This window comes from Nematostella vectensis, chromosome 11 (assembly GCF_932526225.1).
Source record: "Nematostella vectensis chromosome 11, jaNemVect1.1, whole genome shotgun sequence".
NCBI classification, from domain to species: domain Eukaryota; kingdom Metazoa; phylum Cnidaria; class Anthozoa; order Actiniaria; family Edwardsiidae; genus Nematostella; species Nematostella vectensis.
The window spans coordinates 9,165,465-9,185,739 of record NC_064044.1 but is presented as its reverse complement, the minus strand read 5'-3'; the positions used below and the strand labels follow the sequence as shown (position 1 = coordinate 9,185,739).

The 20,275-nt window shown below is 39.9% G+C and overlaps 3 protein-coding genes across 5 annotated transcripts in view; all 3 read right to left on the bottom strand.

Annotated features, from left to right (window-relative positions):
* Nucleotides 1-1,458: 1,458 nt before the first annotated feature.
* Nucleotides 1,459-20,275, bottom strand: part of LOC5508826 (adhesion G protein-coupled receptor L2) — a 37,622-nt gene continuing 18,805 nt past the window's right edge. For 2 of the 3 annotated variants that reach the window (XM_048734235.1, XM_048734232.1), the window contains exons 14-18: nucleotides 6,398-6,464; nucleotides 5,810-5,898; nucleotides 5,079-5,205; nucleotides 4,752-4,793; nucleotides 1,459-2,793 (exon numbers count right to left, since the gene is read on the bottom strand). In XM_048734235.1, the coding sequence (XP_048590192.1) occupies nucleotides 2,608-2,793; nucleotides 4,752-4,793; nucleotides 5,079-5,205; nucleotides 5,810-5,898; nucleotides 6,398-6,464 (511 nt within the window). In that variant the 3' untranslated portion in view covers nucleotides 1,459-2,607. Of the gene's footprint in view, nucleotides 2,794-4,751; nucleotides 4,794-5,078; nucleotides 5,206-5,809; nucleotides 5,899-6,397; nucleotides 6,465-6,587; nucleotides 6,673-7,561; nucleotides 7,713-7,974; nucleotides 8,078-20,275 lie in introns of all 3 variants that reach the window. The other variant, XM_048734233.1, reaches the window with a different exon arrangement.
* LOC125573618 (adhesion G-protein coupled receptor G1-like) lies at nucleotides 9,056-14,035 on the bottom strand. The gene is made up of 3 exons (XM_048734239.1): nucleotides 13,942-14,035; nucleotides 9,483-9,541; nucleotides 9,056-9,268 (listed from the first exon to the last, which is right to left on the bottom strand). The coding sequence occupies exons 1-3, from the start codon at nucleotides 13,963-13,965 to the stop codon at nucleotides 9,094-9,096; spliced, it is 258 nt and encodes an 85-aa protein (XP_048590196.1). The 5' UTR covers nucleotides 13,966-14,035; the 3' UTR covers nucleotides 9,056-9,093.
* LOC5508838 (cell wall integrity and stress response component 4) lies at nucleotides 15,012-19,420 on the bottom strand. The gene is made up of 5 exons (XM_048734237.1): nucleotides 18,964-19,420; nucleotides 17,546-17,944; nucleotides 16,693-17,087; nucleotides 16,114-16,167; nucleotides 15,012-16,053 (listed from the first exon to the last, which is right to left on the bottom strand). Exons 1-5 carry the CDS (start codon nucleotides 19,007-19,009, stop codon nucleotides 15,865-15,867), a joined length of 1,083 nt encoding a protein of 360 aa, XP_048590194.1. The 5' UTR covers nucleotides 19,010-19,420; the 3' UTR covers nucleotides 15,012-15,864.

The window sequence follows — 20,275 nt, the reverse complement described above, 5'->3', positions numbered from 1 at the left end:
AAACACAATGTAGATTTCTTCAAATGTTTTTCAAATGTTCTTCAAATGTTCCAGCTTTTGCAACAAGGGAAATTTTCCGATCGCTTTAAAACGACTCACAACCACTCAGCATGAGAAACATAATTTCTGACTGAGACATCATGTCTGAGTTTTCAGACACTAGTTTTGCAAAGAGGCCGGTATCTAAACAAGCAAACTCCGGCAGCATTTTAATATTTTTTTTATTACCTTTTATTCTCCTTTTATGTTTAGTAGTCCAACCAAATACCTTTAAATTTATTTTGCTTGCAATTTAAAATTATTTGACAATTTTTTAAACGTTTTCTAACGAAATAGCTATATAGGCTAGAGCCGATTTGCTTTTTAGATTTTTTAATTTTGCGCATTTTACACTGTTTTTCTAGCCGCAACGTTGAATGATTTTACCAGCCTCGTTTCCATGCGGCTAGAAATCGTTTTCGACGGCCTCAAATAAATCCTGTTTTTCGTGATGTTGCCGTGCTGGGATTTTCTGGGACTTTTGATATGTAATTAACAGGTTATTTTAGAACCAAAAACCGTTTAAGTTTCTTTTGTGGTTCCAGCATAGACACTTTTTTCATAGAAGCGTCACATTTTTCAAATGGTAAAGGCCGAAATTGAGCAGTGACAATTGAAAATATATACATTCAAAGGCCAAAATAGACAATTCAAGTCCTAAATCTCTACCAACTATGTAACTATGGCCTTAAAATCCGTTATTTTAATTTAACGTTATATTGTCCCTATTATTTTCTTTGCAATTGATGTAGAAGCTGAAGATTGGCAAATAAAAACACAAATTCGTACTCCTTACCTTCAAATGAAAGAAAAATACCAAAAATACCAGCCCAAAACTTCATATTTTCCGATCTTTTTGCTACGATACTATTGGTACGTTACAGCTTCAGTTTCACAGCTTATCAGTTATCACTCCTTCGTATACCCAGGATATTTCTGATTCTTTCAATGAAAAAGGAGACTTAAATCAAGATAACAGAGAGATGGTGTTTTTTGTTAGAACGCATGCGCAGAAAAAGACGGCAAGAAAACACACAATTAATAAGGTAAATGTAAACAGACTTGTTATTAAATATTAAAGTTTAATTTTTCGGAACGAATGCCTCACGCAGATGAGCAGTTGATCCTTGATCGCAACCCAACTTTCTTGGACTTTTTGAGAGCAACAATTGAAGGCAATGTTAGTCATCAAAGCATACGAAGCGAACTTGATAATCTTTCCTTTTAAAAGTATGAGAAAAGTCAAATATATTTTTTGATCTGATGAATCGAGATAAAGATCAGGGGTGTTTATTGTGGGAACGCATACACGAAAAGTTAATAAAGTATATGAGAACATAGATTTAATTAAATATTTGAATGTCGCATACTTATTAGATATATCTATCAAATGTTGAAAGCGAAATCCGACAGTTCAAATTTAATTTTACTCGAGTTTTTAATTCAATTTTACTGAGCGCGTGCTTTATCTAAGTAAATACAATATGATATTATTAAGGTGATGATGCCAGAATGCCAGAAACTATGCTAGCATAATCGACTCGTCCCTAGTTCTGACTTTCTACATAATGATAAAGACGAAAGTGCAACAATAAATAAAGTTATGTACAAAAGTCAAAGATAATGCAATACAACTATTTTAAAAGATTACTACTGACTTTCTACATACAGACGATGTATCAACAATAAATATACCGAGTTAAGTTATGTACAAAAGTTAATGATTAAGCTGCTGGGGGTCCAGGCATCCTAGAGCTCGTGGTATTCTCGGATAACCAGCAGCCTTTGCGTGCTTTCCCTCTCCGTCGTAAGATTTCTCGGCCAAAAAAGAAAATCGCTGGATCCTCAAGCATGGCTAACCCTTTGACATATTATTTGCAGTCGCTATTTACATGAAAACTGCAGTCGCTATAACCAGAAATTATTAAAGATAAAGGATGCATGTCCGGGTTCTCTAGGCGTTACACACAAGAGGAACCCGAAACCCCGCGTTTTTGAGGTTTCTGAGACCCTCTATATTTTGCCGGTACAGGCATATATGAGTTGATATCCTTGATAAACATATTTTAAAAGATTCAGGATCTTGATCTACCTTGATTGATAAATATAATTGGCGGCATTCTATTTCTTATTTCATAGTAATAATTCCTTTAAAGTGGGCGTTTTACATAACAGAGTAATCTCTTTGTTCCTTGTTGTTCAGCATTTTCTGAATAAAGACTGACTGATTGACCTGTTGACTTGTAGATGCATGCATATAACTTTAAATAAGATATATCAGCAGCAATTCAATAGTGGGCTGACAACTACTTAGGGACTTTTTTACGTTATTCTAATATCTGTACTAAAGACACAGGCGCGTACACTGGGGGGTACGCGGGCCAAAAAGTTGATCATTTCTTATTAAGGAATCTTCATATCATCTGCTTTTTCTATATGATACCTATGACTGCCTGGCTACGCGCCTGAGGCAACCATATCAAATGAATTTATCAATTCTACAGAGTCGAGTCTTTAGAATACGTCAACTGTGCCAAGCCTTTTTTGATAGATATTTTGTCAAGTCTATCAATATGTATTATTTGTGTAAGGCAAGTCTCCAGTGTCGACGTCTTCTAGCTGTAGTTCTACGCCTTTCGTCTTCGATGGTGTGGGAATCGAACTTTGCCCCTGTGTCTTTTTGTGGCTGTGGGAGGAGCTAAAATCTTTAACCTGGCTTTCGCGGCAGAGCTTCCCTCTGAATGCCGCTCTCATCTGTATCAATTAAACATAATGTATGTTAGGTATATAGAAATTAAAGACAGCACGCCCATTGCGAAAACAAACAATTAGGAGAAACATTTCTCTGAGGCACACTCCGATGAGACTAACCCCTCTGAGACATACTTTTCTGACACACACACTCCTCTAAGACATACACTTCTGAAACCTATACCCCCTTGATATGTACCCAACTAAGACACACTCCTCTGAGACACACACTTCTGAAACCTATACCCCCTTGATATGTACCCAACTAAGACATAATCCTCTGAGACACACACTTCTGAAACCTATACCCCTTTGATATGTACCCAACTAAGACACACTCCTCTAAGACACACACTTCTGAAACCTATACCCCTTTGATATGTACCCAACTAAGACACACTCCTCTGAGACACACACTTCTGAAACCTATACCCCTTTGATATGTACCCAACTAAGACACACTCCTCTGAGACACACACTTCTGAAACATATACCCCTTTGATATGTACCCAACTAAGACACACTCCTCTGGGACACACACTTCTGAAACCTATACAACTTTGATATGTACCCAACTAAGACACACTCCTCCGAGACACACACATCTGAAACATATACCCCTTTGATATGTACCCAACTAAGACACACACTTCTGAAACCTATACCCCTTTGATATGTACCCAACTAAGACACACTCCTCTGAGACACACACTTCTGAAACCTATACCCCTTTGATATGTACCCAACTAAGACACACTCCTCTGGGACACACACTTCTGAAACCTATACAACTTTGATATGTACCCAACTAAGACACACTCCTCTGAGACACACACTTCTGAAACATATACCCCTTTGATATGTACCCAACTAAGACACACACTTCTGAAACCTATACCCCTTTGATATGTACCCAACTAAGACACACTCCTCTGAGACACACACTTCTAAAACATATACCCCTTTGATATGTACCCAACTAAGACACACTCCTCTGGGACACACACTTCTGAAACCTATACAACTTTGATATGTACCCAACTAAGACACACTCCTCTGAGACACACACTTCTGAAACATATACCCCTTTGATATGTACCCAACTAAGACACACACTTCTGAAACCTATACCCCTTTGATATGTACCCAACTAAGACACACTCCTCTGAGACACACACTTCTGAAACCTATACCCCTTTGATATGTACCCAACTAAGACACACTCCTCTAAGACACACACTTCTGAAACCTATACCCCTTTGATATATACCCAACTAAGACACACTCCTCTGAGACACACACTTCTGAAACCTATACCCCTTTGATATGTACCCAACTAAGACACACTCTTCTGAAACCTATACCCCTTTGATATGTACCCAACTAAGACACACTCCTTTGAGACACACACTTCTGAAACCTATACTCCTTTGATATGTACCCAACTAAGACACACTCCTGTGAGACACACACTTTTGAAACCTATACCCCTTTGATACGCAACCAACTGAGACACACCGCACACCCCTCTGATACACACTCCTCTGAGACACACCCCTTTGCGATACACCTTTCTGAGACACGCCCTTCTGAAATACAATTATTTTGAGACAAACTGCACGGCGCGCGATATGACTTACATCAAGCCACTTTTTAATGGTATATTAAAATTTGCTCGGGATAAAAACAAACATTATCTATATCTGGTCACTTTTGTAGGAGTTGGTGTTATACAATTATATGTGCAATTGGTCGGAAAACACAAAAAGACGATTATTTCACTTCAGCAAATAGGCACGGCGCGTGATGTTGCTCGTATTAATCCGTTTTTTAATAATATTGCTCGGGATAAATGTAGTATGAGTTGACCTTATAAGGTGCATGCCAAACAGATATTTTTGTTTTATAATGGGGGGGTGGGCACAGGGAGGGGTTGATATACAGTAACACATTTTGTTTACCTCAAGATTCAAAGCACAGTGTAATATGAAGATGAGCAGGCCCTAGAATAACCAAAAGTAAATCAATCAATCAACCACCTTACCAACCAAGCAATCAACCATCCAACCAACCGGTATATAAATCAATCAATCAATCAGTCGGCTGGTCGTTGTCGTTCTCATGTTGGACGAGTCTGAGGTCGGTCAGTCTTATGTCGGTCAGTCTAATGTCGGTCAGTCTTATGTTGGACAGTCTTATGTCGGACAGTCTTAAGTCGGTCAGTCTTATGTCGGACACTCTAATGTCGGTCAGTCATATGTCGGAGAGTCTCGGCTTAAAGCACTCACCTGCGTAGAGTTGAGTATCGTAAACAGGTACATGGTAACCACGCCTGCATCCAGCATGTTGACGAATCCAATGGACCACGTAATCCCAAGGATGGGGAAGAGCACAAGGCACGCCTTCAGGTTACGCCTGAAATCATGGGAAATCGTCACTTATTCAACTGGACTCTGCGCCCTACTCTAACCTTTACATACCGTAAGAGTCACGATTTCACCAAAATGATAGCCCTAAATTCAAAATGCCCCTCTTTTCCGTCCTCGGGTACCCAGAGCGTCAAGGTCAGCATAACGAGGTGGCGGATGGGGCAGGGGCGGGAAAGAAGAGAAGTTCTTGTGCCTGTGACCTCGACGTCTTGGGCTCCCGAGGCTGCCCTTGTTCCTCAACATTCGGAAAACAATATTCAGGTTTCGCCTAGAATCATGGGAAACTATCACTTATTTAACTTAATTCTGGACGCCAAACAAGTTACGCTTTCATCAAAATAATAGACCTCATTTGTAAATAACCCACTTTTCCTGTGTGCTTAAATTACGTTCAGGTTGACCCTAGAATCATGGGAAACTATCACTTAAATTTAACTTAATTCTGGCCGCCAAACAAGTTACGCTTTCATCAAAATAATAGACCTCATTCGTAAATAACCCAGTTTTAGCTGTTTGTGCTTTTTTTATGTTCAGGTTATGAGCCTGAAATCATGGAAAATTGTTACTTTGGTCCTGTGGAATTCACTTACACTATGGAGTAGCTTTCCTGAGCTCTTTGCTGTCTCTGGCTCATGTTGGACAACTCCTTTAGGATGCGAAAAAATATGCTGCCGTTGATCTGGAAAATAAGTCACAATGAGATCATGCTTTGATGTTGATAGGAGCTGTCATGCTCCTAATTTTTCAAAACCACAGGTATCCCAGGTATAACCACACATATGAAGAAAAAATTGTCGTTTTGGGGGTCTGGTACCGAGAAAACTTAGTTTCTTTTCAGGGACCTTCTCAACTAACTGAAGATGATCACAGTAACTGTTTTTCTCTTCTGGTTACAAGTCATAAAGTTTACGAAGACCCTGGGGTAAGCTCACCTTATATGGAAGTGACCGCGTTTGCTAAAAACGACAATTTTGGGCTCAATTTTCTTGATATAACAAGCGCTGGGGGTGCGACAATAATCCAGGCGACACGGTACCACAGGTATTCCGCGGGTGCGACAAAAATCCAGGCGACACGGTGCCACAGGTATCCCATGTATAACCACAATGACAAGCGCTATGTGTGCGACAAAACTTCCAGGCGACATCGTACCACAGGCATCCCATGTATATACTTACCACAATAACAAATGCTGCAGGCACTACAAAAGTCCAGGCAACATGGTAATTGTAGGAAATCCAGCAACTATACCAAAAATGAAGAACAAAACGAATAAAGATTACAATTGTAATAGCATCGACAAGCAAAAGAAACATAAATATTTTACATATTCTAGCCACAAACTGTTTTTTATCACGTGACACTTACGCTTTTAATTGTGTGTAGCTCTCAATACCTCGAGCGCTCCCAGCGACAACGGCAAGTGAGATCCCCACCACGAGAACCGGGATACCTGTGGATATGACGCCATGGATTATGTCTTTTTATGACAATATTGTGACGTAACATCACAATTTGTTGACACCAGCATCTTTTGCAGTCACGTCGAAAAAAGGTCATATCAATACATCTTTGGGGTCTACTTCGAATCTGTTTCAATGATTTCTCTACTTTTTTGTCGCCCTGGAACTGTGTACATCAAGAATTTTATGAAGGAATTCGTGTTTACTACGATATTGCTGGCTCAGACCCCTACATGACGTCACTCACGAGAGGCGCGTACCAGAATTTGCTTAGGGGGGTGCGCAATCATACTTATTATATAGAAAAAGGATAGTATTCCACGATTCTTTAATAGGAAAAATGACCCATCTTTGGGGTGGGGGTTGAGGGAATCCTGTGTATCCCCCGGGATACGCGCCAACTCACCCCAGGTAGCTTAGTTTGAGGTTGATATTACCACTTCTCTAACTTTCAATGACGTTATTTCCTGACGTCACTCACCCCTGGCGAATAGGTAGCTAAGTTTTAGGTTCATCTTACCATATGACGTCACTAACCACCAATGACGTCATTCCTATGTAATTTCCTGACGTCACTCATCCCAGGCGAATAGGTAGCACAGTTTGAGGTTCATGTTACCATATGACGTCACTAACCTATCAATGACTTCATTTCTATGTAATTTCCTGACGTCACTCACCCCAGGCGAATAGGTAGCACAGTTTGAGGTTCATGTTACCATATGACGTCACTAACCTATCAAAGACGTCATTTCTATGTAATTTCCTGACGTCACTAACCAAGGCGAATAGGTAGCACAGTTTGAGGTTCATGTTACCATATGACGTCACTAACTTATCAATGACGTCATTTCTATATAATTTCCTGACGTCACTCACCCCAGGCGAATATGTAGCACAGTTTGAGGTTCATGTCGGCGTTGTAGACGCGCACGAGCTGTAAATAGAGTTGGATTCCCTCCAACAACATCCAGAATAACGCGGCCATGAGGAACAACTGAAGCATTGCTGCCGCTGTCACGCACACAACCTGCAAAATATAATACAACCAAGATTAGCTTTGCGTTACAGAACAGTATAAAAAGTGTATTGCGTGACCACAGCTTCACGCACACCACACATGGAAAAGCAACAGAAGCATTGTCCTGACTTTGTCACCCACTTCACGTCAATCGCATCACAGTAATAGAAAACGACGTTTGGAGGTCAAACAAAAACGTTATTGCATAACACAACATAGTCACGCAAACTAAAATGGACTCTAATTGTTTGTTGCGTTACATTTCCCTTACTGTGTATCGCGTGGCGTCAATGGCGGTGAGGAACAAAAGATGAGCCGCCCACAGCGAGAACACGAGGTTCACTCGAATCTGCGTCTGCTGGCACGTGCGGTCGCTACGACAAATATATGACAACCACTGGATGAAAAGTTCATGTATTGGACTCTGCCTTTAGGCAGTGTCTAAAAGTATTTATCATTTTTAAAGTTAGACGAATGTTCCGCTATAAAAAGCTCAAGCCCTTCCAAGCTGCTCTGCTTGAATTATCTGTAACCTGTAAGCGATAGCGAGTAATTACCAGGGTTGTAAATGCTCGTTTTAGCGCCCAGCTATAACCCTTTTGTTAATCTAAAATCACGTGTTAACCCTTACGCGAAGAGCAGTCATTTTATGTTGCCGTTACCCTGTGTTAACCACGTGTTAACCCTTACGTGAGCAGCAAATAAGCGACGATGGTAAGAGTGGAGCCGAGCAGAGAGAGACTGATTCCGATATACGTCAGCAGGTCTAGGACGAACGAGTCGGTGGGCGATATCTGGTGGAATAAAGAGTCGTTACTTTTGGCTATAGACATGTTAGCTTCCCTTGCCCTTCTCCCTTAGTACATACGAGAGGTTTTGGAGTAACTTGCATCAGTATTGTGTGTGTTTTATTAGGTGATAGCATCCTCTGCCTTTCCCTTTTTGAGTAAACTCGGGGAGTTCAAAGTATCTTGCATCAGTATTCGAGAAGTTCTTCACATGATAGGTTCCCTTAACCCTTAACCTCCCCCCTCCCCTCTTAGAACATACGGGAGGTTTTGAAGTAACTGCATCAGTATTGTAATGTTTGTTAAGTGATAGCTTTCCCTGCCTTTCGCAAGCGCAGCGCACTTCATTTTCCGCTTTTCACGCAAGCGCAAGAGCAAGCGCAATTGCTCTTATGTTTGACCGATTCTCACTTGTGTTGCGCTTACGTTTGCGCTTACGTTTACGCTTGCGTCCTAGTAAGAACCAGACTTTAGTACCTACGCTAGGTTTTCGAGTAGCTTGCATCAGTATGGCAATGTCGTCACGTGATAGCTTCACCTGCCCTCCCCCCTCAGTACATACGGGGTGTTTGAAGTAATTTGAATGAGTATTTTGGAGTTTGTCATGTAATAACTTCCCCTGCCCTCCCCGTCTCATTACATACGGGAGGTTTTGGAGTAACTTGCATCAGTATCGCGAAGTTCGTCAAATGATTGCAGCTACACGTCGTCACGTGATTGTCAGATGAGACCGCTGTACATCCATCTGTTGACCATGAGCCAGAGTAGGATGGCGAACTAACACAAAATGAAAACAGCTCATGTCGTCACTAAGTCAATAAATGAGTCAATGAAAAGCACAACATGAACAACTCATGACATCATTGCATTAAAAACTAATCATCAGTCAACCAATTGGTTCTCTTAATTTTTATTCAGGGAAATCACCTGCATTTACATACACGATAAATGAATTGATAATTTTATGTTCTGTTCAGTGCATAAACTATACCTCGTTGTGAATTTCCAGAATACACAAGAACGTTGAACTTCACCTGTGAATATCTTATCCTGCAAGTAAGGGTAAGAGAAACAGACAGGCTACATTCTGATAATGAACCACGAAACTTCTTAATTTGGCTGAAATGTGCTACTTTCAAGTGTGTTGTCTGCACTGTTAGTTTCAGGGAGTTATTTTTACTCTACTCAGAGAGTAAAAACTACTCTTTGCGATGGAGTACTTTTAAAGGAGTAATTTGAACTCCTTTATTGGAGTAAAAACTACTCCACTGAGGAGTAATTTTTTTGTTTACTCCCTTAACGGAGTAAGTTTTACTCTGCTGAGAATTAGTATCGAAGGTTTATTAGAAAAAGAGTAATTTTCACTCTTGTTGGTCAAATAATGGAGTAAAAAGTACTCTTTTCTGGGAGTAATTTTAGCAGAGTAAAAGCTACTCCAACTATCTGAAGTGAAAAGAGTTATTTTTACTCCAGATGGTCAAGAAATGGAGTAAAAAAGTACTCCTTTTAGGGGGTAGGTTTTGAAGAGTAAAAACTACTCCAGCCATCTCGTGTTGAAAGAGTAGTTTTTACTCCAGCTGTATCTTTTTAGAGCAGTAACAAACCACTCCAAATATATAAAATTAAGAGAGTTGTTTTTTTACTCTGAATTAGCTGAATTTAAGAAGGAAAACGATAGTCTTTATTATATAAGACAAAAGATAAAAATAATAATTTATCGTATTTATTGGTATTGAGACAAAAAACTCTACCCTGTGCCTAGGAGTTTCCTAACATTTCCTAAGTTCGATTAAAACAACAAAATATGATTAAACTTCCTAAAAATTCCTAGGATTTCTTAGTATAAGCAGTAGACCAGAAAATTGAAATAATTTGGATAAGAAAATCTTAGGAAGAAGATTTGAAGTTCTACAATTTAGGAACTCTTAGGAAATTCTTAGGAAATCCTAAAAGAACATTTTCAATACAAGAACAGGCCTCGCCATACTTGCATATATTGTCAGCTATACTACAACAATAAGAAATGTAATCAAAGACAGGCTTGGACTCGAACATGAGTTTTATGTGGTGTACTTTCAAAATTCGTTCAGAATAATTAGTACTGCATTTAAAAGAAAGATAGGTAGGGTGATAATTGTATAAAATTCTTAGATCCGATTTGAACATTAAAAAATAATATACATTGTTTCTAATAGAAATGCTACTTGAGATTATAAAAAAAAGAAGTCCCGCTTTGCTGTTGTTGTTTGTCCGTCGCTACGACGAGGACCATCGTGTTCAATTTTTCATTTTCACCGTCATCCTGAGCGGGACTAAGGACGCTTGTGGGTGCGCAGATGGCTAATAAGGCCAATCTGTGCACGGAAAAGCCTGGGGCACTGAGGGCATGGTATTGTTGCAGCTTTGGGATCTTGAGACTTTCTGGCGGCTCTACGCTCCTCTGCGGCAGCTGTCCAATTTGCCTCGCATGCCGCAGCACCGTTGCGAATGACACGGCGCCAACCTTGACGGTTTTGTGCCAGAAGCTCCCACGAGGTGCGATCGATGTTGAATGCTTTCAGCGAGAGTTTTAGGGTGTCTTTAAATCTCTTCTTCTGGCCACCTTTGCAGCGTTTTCCGTGCTGAAGCTCACCAAACAGAAGTTTCTTAGGAAGCCGTTCATCAGGCATACGAGCTACGTGCCCCGCCCAGCGAAGCTGAGACTGTTTCAGGATGGTGTGAATGCTGGGCAGACCTGCACGTGCAAGGACCTCAGTATCCGGGATCTTTTCTTGCCAGCGAACATTGAGAATTTTCCTCAGACAGGTAGTGTGGAAATGGTTAAGCTTCATCGCATGGCGCTTGTAGATAGTCCAGGTTTCAGACCCGTAAAGTAGCGTAGGCAGCACAACGGCACGATACACTTTGATCTTTGTATCTGTTCTTATCCCTCTCCTTTTCCAAACGTTCTTACGAAGCCTTCCAAATGCGGCGCTTGCTCTGGCTAGTCTGTTGGTAACTTCGTCATCGAGGACAACGTTTCTGGAGAGAGTACTGCCAAGGTAGGTAAATTTGTCAACAGCATTGAGTTTTTGACCATTGATGATGATGTTAGGTTCAGTGTAGGGCTTTCCAGGCGCTGGCTGATGCATAGCCTCCGTCTTTTTGGTGTTTATTTTGAGGCCGAAGTTGTTACAGGCACTAGAAAACAGATCTACGCTGTGTTGCAGGTCTGCTTGAGAGGTAGCAGATAGAAGACGGCTCACCAGGGCCCGTAAAACCAAAATGTACCGGGCGTCCCTCGCTTTAGTGGCCAAGAGGGGCTTGGGCCCAAGGCGCAAAATAATAACGGTCGAACGAAATCCATTATCATAACCTCCAAACAGATAGCCGTTTATTCCCGTCTTTTCTACGCGTAATCCACCTTTTTTGAGGATTTGATGGCAGAACATGGATTGAAGTTAAAGGTTAGTGTGTAATTGGCTTTATAATGTGATAGGTTCAATACTAAATGTGATTTTTGCGACCAACTTCAGCATCAAATCATCGTTCGTGAGCGGATTTCTCGAACTAGACTGATATGTTTTGTGATTCTTTGTTATCTTCCAAAGCAATAGTACCTTCTTATGTGTTTCTCTTATTATCTTCGCAGGACATTATGATAGAGATAGTAAAATGTGCTCGAGTTGAAAGCCAGAAAAGAAAGAAGTTTGAGGTATAAGGAATGTATCAATGCGTAAATCGCAAGAAACGAATAAAAACTTCGTAAACTTAAGTTATTTACTAATCACTGTACTTACATCTAAAGCGCCCATGCTTTATAAACTGTTACTTGAAGCACAAAATTAAATAACTTAGCTCCACTAATTCACTAATCAGTGTACTTACATCTAAAGCGCCTATGCTTTATAAACTGTTACTTTAAGCACAAAATTGAATAACTTATCTTAGTAAAAACCTAGTAATCAGTCTTGCACCTAAAATTTGTCCAGATATTTATTTTGAATATCTAATGTTACTGTAGTAGGTTTTTGTCCGTATATTTTGATCACAGTAAACCCTGCATATGAAGAACCTAGTTATCTTTTCAAGCTAGCCTACCAGGTTCAAATTTAAATGGTGCATATAGAGGCATTAGGCTTCTAGCTTCTTATCTGAATATACAAAGATGGAGGAGGAGGCAGTTCTTTTGGAAAACCGTAATGACGCCAAAAAGGGTAATGTTCAAAAGCTGTTAAAGTTGTTATAGAAAAATAATATTGTGTTATGTTTGTTTCAGCTTTGTTATGTTGGGACACTTGTTAGTAATTTTGTCCTGGATACCTTATGTCAAATGACTATTATTTTTCAAACATTTTTTTCAACTTATATTTTTGTTATTTTTTTAACTGAATTGTTTAATTAAATGATTTGTCAAATTCATAATAACGTCTTTTCCTTGGTGTTTCTAAATTACTCTACTTTCTTCAGTATTAACCCCTGAAGTAGGTGGAGTTTAAACGGCCATTTTGCAAAAACAGGGGGGAGGGGGTTGAAATCATCCCTTTAGTTACCCAATTAGTAGGGGGAAATAACAAAATAGGGAGTAAAAATTGACTCCCATTTTGAGGGTGAATTGTACTCTTTTAATGGAGTAACTACAAGCAACCTAGTAAATTACTCCACTTAGCTACCCCCTAAAGTGGGTAAAATCTACTCCCCTGAGAGAGTAGGAAAAAAAGGAGTAAAAAATAACTCCATTTTGAGGGTAAATTGTACTCCTTTAATGGAGTAATAGCAAGCAACCTAGTAAATCACTCCCTTTAGTTACTCCCCTACAGGGGTAAAATCTACTCCCTTGAGAGAGTAGAAAAAAGGGAGTAAAAAATTACTCCAAAAAGGGAGTCATTTTGTACCTCGTTTTTTTACTCCCCTTTTGGAGTTAAAACTACTCTCTGAAACTAACAGTGTGAGCTACTACCTAGGTGTCGACACCTACCTTAAAGCCTAACTTGAAGTGGTTTTCTCATTAAACACGGAGAGCACACGTCGCAAAACAAGGCACATTTCAGCCAAAGTAGAGGCCGGATTTTTGGGTTTATTGTCTCTGGCGCCCGTCACGCCAGAGAACGGCGAAAGAAATAAAACATTTAAATGAAAATAGACCGTTTATTCGTAAGCGCTAAATAAGTTGCTTTTTGTTGCTGTTATTTTGCCTCTAAACGTAAGGCAAGTCCCCTATTTAGCTTAACAAACTCTGTTCCTCCTGTGTTTGACATTTGGAAAAGGTTTGGCTGGGCTGGAGCTAGCACGAGTTGGGGGGTGGGGCTAAGAGGGGTTTGCTGCCCCCCCCCCCCCCCCCAACTCCCCTCCCCCTTCTAGTAGATTCATTTTCACTTTCTCGGAATGCTTAACTAACAAATCCAAAAGTTAGTATAGCTAACCTTACTGGACAGCAGTGGGAATAAGGAATACAGAAAACTACTTCATACCTTGCTGTTATGGTCAAAAGTCATGGTCAGGTTTTTCTTGAGGACGCTTCTCGGGTTTGGATGAAGTACTAGCGATAGTACGTGACTGTCTAAAGACCTGATGAGAAGACAACACATTATAAGTTATGAACAAAATTACTTTAGACTATTGAATCCTGGCTTGAAATTGTCGGGTACTCAAGCAATTTGAGGATCTGGTACGGGACCTTGTGTTTCGCACTGTTAAACAACGGCTCTTATGTTCTTTTGCTTTGCGCAATGATATATTGTTTACTTCATTTGTCTAACATCATTTTCCGATGTTAATCACTGACCTGTCAATAGAGAGTAGGGTAGAGAGTAGGGTCCGTTTGAAGTTTTTAAAGACCACAGCAAGGATCACCGCACCTGCCAGGAAATAAGGGTTAATAAGAGTGCAAAGGTTTTAGAAACAGGGTATCCTGTAGCTAGTTAATCATGACCACACCTCTTATAATCCTACCCATCGTTAATCTTGACCACACCACTTATCATCCTACCAATCGTTAATCATGACCACGCCCCTAACTATCCTGTGGCTATTTAATATTGACCACACCACTTATAATCCTACCCTCTCGTTATTCATGACCACGCCCCTAATTTACCTGTAACTAGTTAATCATGACACCACATCGCTTATAATCCTACCCCTCGTTAATCATGACCACACCTCTTATAATCCTACCCCTCGTTAATCATGACCACGCCCCTAATTATCCTGTAGCTAGCTAATCATGACCACGCCTCTTATAATCCTACCCATCGTTAATCATGACCACGCCCCTAATTATCCTGTAGCTTGGTTATCTTGACCACGCCCCTAATTATCCTGTAGCTAGGTTATCTTGACCACGCCCCTAATTATCATGTAGCTAGGTTATCTTGACTACGCCCCTAATTATCCTGTTCCTAGTTAAATATGACCACGCCCCTTGCTACCTGCACTCAATTATTAGTGACCACGCCCTTTTCGTTTCTGTATTAGACACATAATTATCCTCGGTAATTCAACAGGACATCACGGAACTCATTACTGTCAGCTTACCGTTGTCGATGTTCTGCCAGGGAATGTTAGCTTGGATCGTCAGCTCGTTGATGGTGTTTGTGTAATTGAACTCGAAATCCCTCGCATGCTTCGGTTTAAAAACCTTCTGCAATAGCACATCTGGAAAAAGGAGGATGTAATTTCGAAAATAATTATAAAACTTCCGCTCCTATATCGCGCAAGAACTCCTTTTTTTGTCAAATATTCAACTTTGGAGAATCGCTAAAGTTATTTGACATCGCTAAGCCAAATAGAAGTATCAACAATTCCAAACAATATGAGTAAAATCATCACCACCCATCAGTTAATAAAGCCGTATTTTCACTAGTTTTACTTCCGGTCGATTACGTAACAATCTCCGATGATTTTGAACGGAAAACGCGAAAAATATTTCAAAATTGTTGTTCCCTCCACACGGGTAAAAATACGATCTTTATTTCAACAACACAAAACACCGAACAAAGCGTCAACAAAACATGTCTTCTCCAAAGAACCTTTACTAACTTCGCGCGCCCCGGGCATTATGGGTTAGGTCCACAGGGAACCCGCGCGCCTTTCAATTCTAAACACTCAGTATAATTGTCAGTATAGCAGTATAACAGTTGTCGCCGGACCAACCAATTGTGAAAGCAGTGTGTCTATTGGAAGTTTCTGTAAAGATATGACTGATAATTTAGAGCGGATGGCCTGTTAAATATCTCGGATTCTAATAGATTCTTTTGTCTTTAACGGTTGAGGTTTCCGTCGGAACTCCGGAAGTTAACTGGTGACAATGCGGCTTTAAGAAGCAGCACCATAAAACGAAACAACGACGACGACTACGAAAAACATATTTAAAAAAAGCAATAATAAATCAGTCAAATACTTATTCCAGAGGAAACTTTGTAAATTCTTGGGCTCGTCTCATTCAGGTGTTTAGCGCCATACTCAGCCGCGAACTTCTCGAAGGCTCTAGAAGCATTCATCAAAGTGCTGATGGCCAGCCTTGAGTCAATTTGAGGTTCGTTTAAGAGACTTGTGATGTTGTCAACAACTACCACGGCCTCCTAAGAAAAACAGTTATTAGTGGTTGGTTATCATTCTTATCATTTTTATATGCACCTTACCTCGAATGAAACATTTTTCGGTTGCTGAATCAAGTCTTGTATAAGATTGTTGATCTAAGAGATGAATAAATGATTAAAAAGCCAAGATTACATAACCAGAATTACACTTGTTAAGATCTCAATCTCGTTTCACAATCACCATGCAATCTAACCTAACCAACCTCAGGCCCCCCCTGGTGGACAAAAAGTGGGTCATTTCTTATTAAGGAATCTTCGAATAGTATGCTTTTTCCATGTGATTCCTATGACTGGGCACCCCCCCCCCCCTCCCCGCCAATCCTGGGTACGCGCCTACAACCTAACCTAATTTACGATACATGCGAACCTAAATTGTTTATGATGTTTTATCATCAAATGTCATTACTTTCACTTCTGCCTTTCATTCCAAAATATGACCACATATCAACCATTTCATACTCTCGCCTCATGCATATGACTCTAGGGCTTTATTTCAGGGTGGAGTGGGTGCCAGAATAAGAGGGGAGTGAATCCGCACATCACCTGCCCCTCCCCTAGATCCGCCTCTGCTCATCACCATTATGCGCATCCATATGATTGTCTTATACCGTATCTGCTCACCTTCGGTAGTGAAAATGTTGATGTTGTTGCGGTTGCTATGGTATTTGTAACCATTATCGTCTTGGTCACTGTCTTTGTTGTTGTTACTGTAATTATTTTCGTTATTGCTGGTGTTCTTGTTACTGCTGTAGATTTTCTCGTGCTAGTCGACGTTGTGGTCGCACTTGTTATAATGCTTGTATCATATGTGGCTGGTGGTGCGGTCGTTGTTGTTGCTGTCCAAATTGCTGTTGTTGATGTTGTTCTTTCTGTTGTCGCTATAGTTGCTGTTGTTGTTATTGGTGTTGGTGTTGTTGCCGCTATTCTAAGTGCCGCTGCTGCCGTTGTTGCCGCGTTGGCCAAACTTGTTGTAATGTTACTTGTTGTTGCCGTATATATTTCAGACGACGACGGTACTGTTAAACAGACATCATAATAAAAATCGACTTAAAAAATATATCTATTCAATTTTGTAATTTTAATCGACGACAACGTTCTTGTAATCATCATCATCATCATCATGATTGCCATTGACATTCCATTACCGCTATCATCATTACTACCATGTAACCTTAAAAAAGTCAATGCGCGACTCGTGCGATATCGTTTTTCGAGTGAATATTACCGTGTAATTCCCTCATCGATGAAAATTTTCTTTATAGAATGTGACACAATGCAAGAAAAAGAACACTATGTTTTTAAAATTTTAGTAAAAGGAATCTAAAGACACTGCTTTAAAATTTAAAAGTTTACTGTTACGAAGGGGTCAGGGTTGATAGAGATCGCTTAAAATATTGAGATAAAGTTTGTGTATTTAACCCAACATATAAAAAGATGTAATATAACACTTAAGGCACCAGCTATAAAATCTCACCTTCAGGTTCTTTTTGGCAAATGTATCCCATATTGCAAGTTTCACTGCCACTGACAGTATTAATGGAATATAATGAAAAATTAATATAGGCGCAAGGCCCTGAACCATCGATACTGGCAGGTGTTTTATCCAACCATTGCCAAACAAAATCTTCATTTTTCTTTATTCCGACGTAATACTTGCTGTCAACACTCCATCCACTGATCTCCGAGAAAAGAGATTTCCATTTCTCTTTATCAGGCTCCACAAACAACTGACCCCCAAGCTTGGAGCAATTATTTTGTGCTTCGTGGAACAGCTTCACTTTGTCATTGTTTACAAGATAGCATTTGTTTGTCATATTGCTATGTTGCCATGGTGATGCACATGGCTGTGCCGTTATCTTTAAGCTGAAAAAAACTGAATATAAAAGCACCTATATCAAAATCCAAAATATGTATATAAAGTGTCGTCTTTATGGTATCGGGTTTTCTGTGGTGCATCAAAAGACTAGTTTCCAGGGTTCCCCGGCCACAAGACAACATGACCGAATTGGTCTGTCGGTGTTATTTTTTCTCAAACTTTTAATAAGTTTTTAAAATTAAATAATCGAACATCCAAGAAAAACTAAATCCACCCTAATCATTTTCATACGCAATTCATAGGTAACAAGCTTTATGTATGGTAATGCGCATCGAACTAATCATAGATTGCATAATATACATGCCTCCCCCACAACACACACACCTCCCTTCCCCCCACACACAGACACCTCCTTCACCCCCTCCAAAAAAGCCTCACCCCTCCCCCCAAAAAAAACCCTCCCTCCCCCTCCCCCGCCAAAAAAAAAAGACCTTCCCCCCTAATCCTCCCTGGTGCTATGTCTGTGTTGCTCATTTGGAAATTACTTTATGCGGGACTCCATGATTTCGCGATAAGAATACATCTAAAGGCTTAAGTAATAGATGGCGCGCGACGGTTTTCCACATTTTTAAATTTATAAAAGGTCAAGTCCTCCATCCTCTTAAAACTCAAGCGTAAGAAAACGGACAAGTCTGGAACTTCGCGAACTATTGTAGTACTTTTGGCCTTTAAGGCCTCTCGCGGGTAATTGTTGTCAAAAATTTGTTCTTATGTAAACGCGCTTATAGCCCCTTCAAAGCGTGCGATCGGGCTGTTTTGTGGGCTGGCGAATATAATCAGCAATCCTTATAGTATTTTACAAATAACATAAACGTATTTTAAAAAATCTTCCAACATGGGTAAACTTCTTCAAACGAACTAGAAAAAAAATATTAGCACATCTGAGCTAAACCATTTACTTTGCGAATTCTAGTGCTTTTCCACTACAAGATGAGAATTGCATTTAGCAGTTAAAAACAAATAGAAAAAAAGTTAAAAGGCCATATTGGCGCAAAAGATAAAAACAGAAATCTTACCTTCCAATGAAAGGAAAACACCATAAACAACCGCAGCAAACTTCATCGTTTCCGATATTGTTCTCTTGCCACACTACTATTGATGCGTTTCGTTTTACAGCTTACGTAGTCCAGCATATTTTTTATTCTCCCCATAAAAAAGGAGATTGAGAATGATAAAATCAAGATATAGAGATATAGTGTTTTTGTTGCAGCGCATGCGCAAAAAGACAACGAGAAAACACACAGTTAATAAGTTAAATGCAAACAGAGCTGTTATTAAATATAAAAGTTTAATTTTTCGGAACGTATACCCCACGTAGATGAGCAGTTATTTCTTGACCGCAACCCAAAATTTACAAGCAAAAATTTATAATCGAAGGCATTGCTATCCATGTAAAGCATAAAAAGCGATTTTGATATTCTTTCCTTTTAAAAGCGTGAAAATAATCAAATTCACCTATCGATCTATTGATTAAACGTGATATATAAGTGATTTTCCGGTTGGAACGCATACATAAAGAATAACACACAGTAAATAAAGTATTAACTGATATTCTATTAAATATTAAAATTTAATTTTAATGCGTTTTATACTTTTATAATTACTATCAACAGATCAATTCCGTTGAATGCAAATCAAAATAACTTTTAAATTATCTCAAAATCTAAGAATTTCAATTACTGAACGTGAGCTTTATTTAACTAAGATGCATTATTAGATGGCGATTTATCACAATTTACAAACGGGCGATTGGACGCAGAATCTGATGTGAAATTTAATATTATCAGTTGGTCTTTATTAACCTTCCTAGAGAGTTAAACAGCAGGATTCAGATGTTGGGATAAAATTCAATTTATTAATGTGTTATGTTATAATAACTGAAGGGGGACTCCAGGCTTAAACAAGCTTAGACAGGTGTCTTGATAGTTCTCAGTCTAGTCCAGATTTAAAGGGGTGTATTTGAATTTATGTTATAGAACATTAACCTGATGGCTGGTGCGTTTCTAAATAATATAGACAATGCTGCACTTGCCTTGATTTGAGTCATCAGGAACTCTTTCTCACAATAAGCGGTTTGCATAACCCCTCCTCCTCGGCATTACCCCATCCCCCACTCCCTCAACATTGCCCCATCCACACTCCCTCAGCATCGCCCCACCTCACTCCCTCAGCGTCGCCCCTCCCCCACTCCCTCAGCATCGCCCCACCCCCACTCCCTCAGCATCACCCCTCCCCCACTCCCGCAGCATCGCCCCACCCCCACTCCCTCAGCATCACCCCTCCCCCACTCCCTCAGCATCGCCCCTCCCCCACTCCCTCAGCATCGCC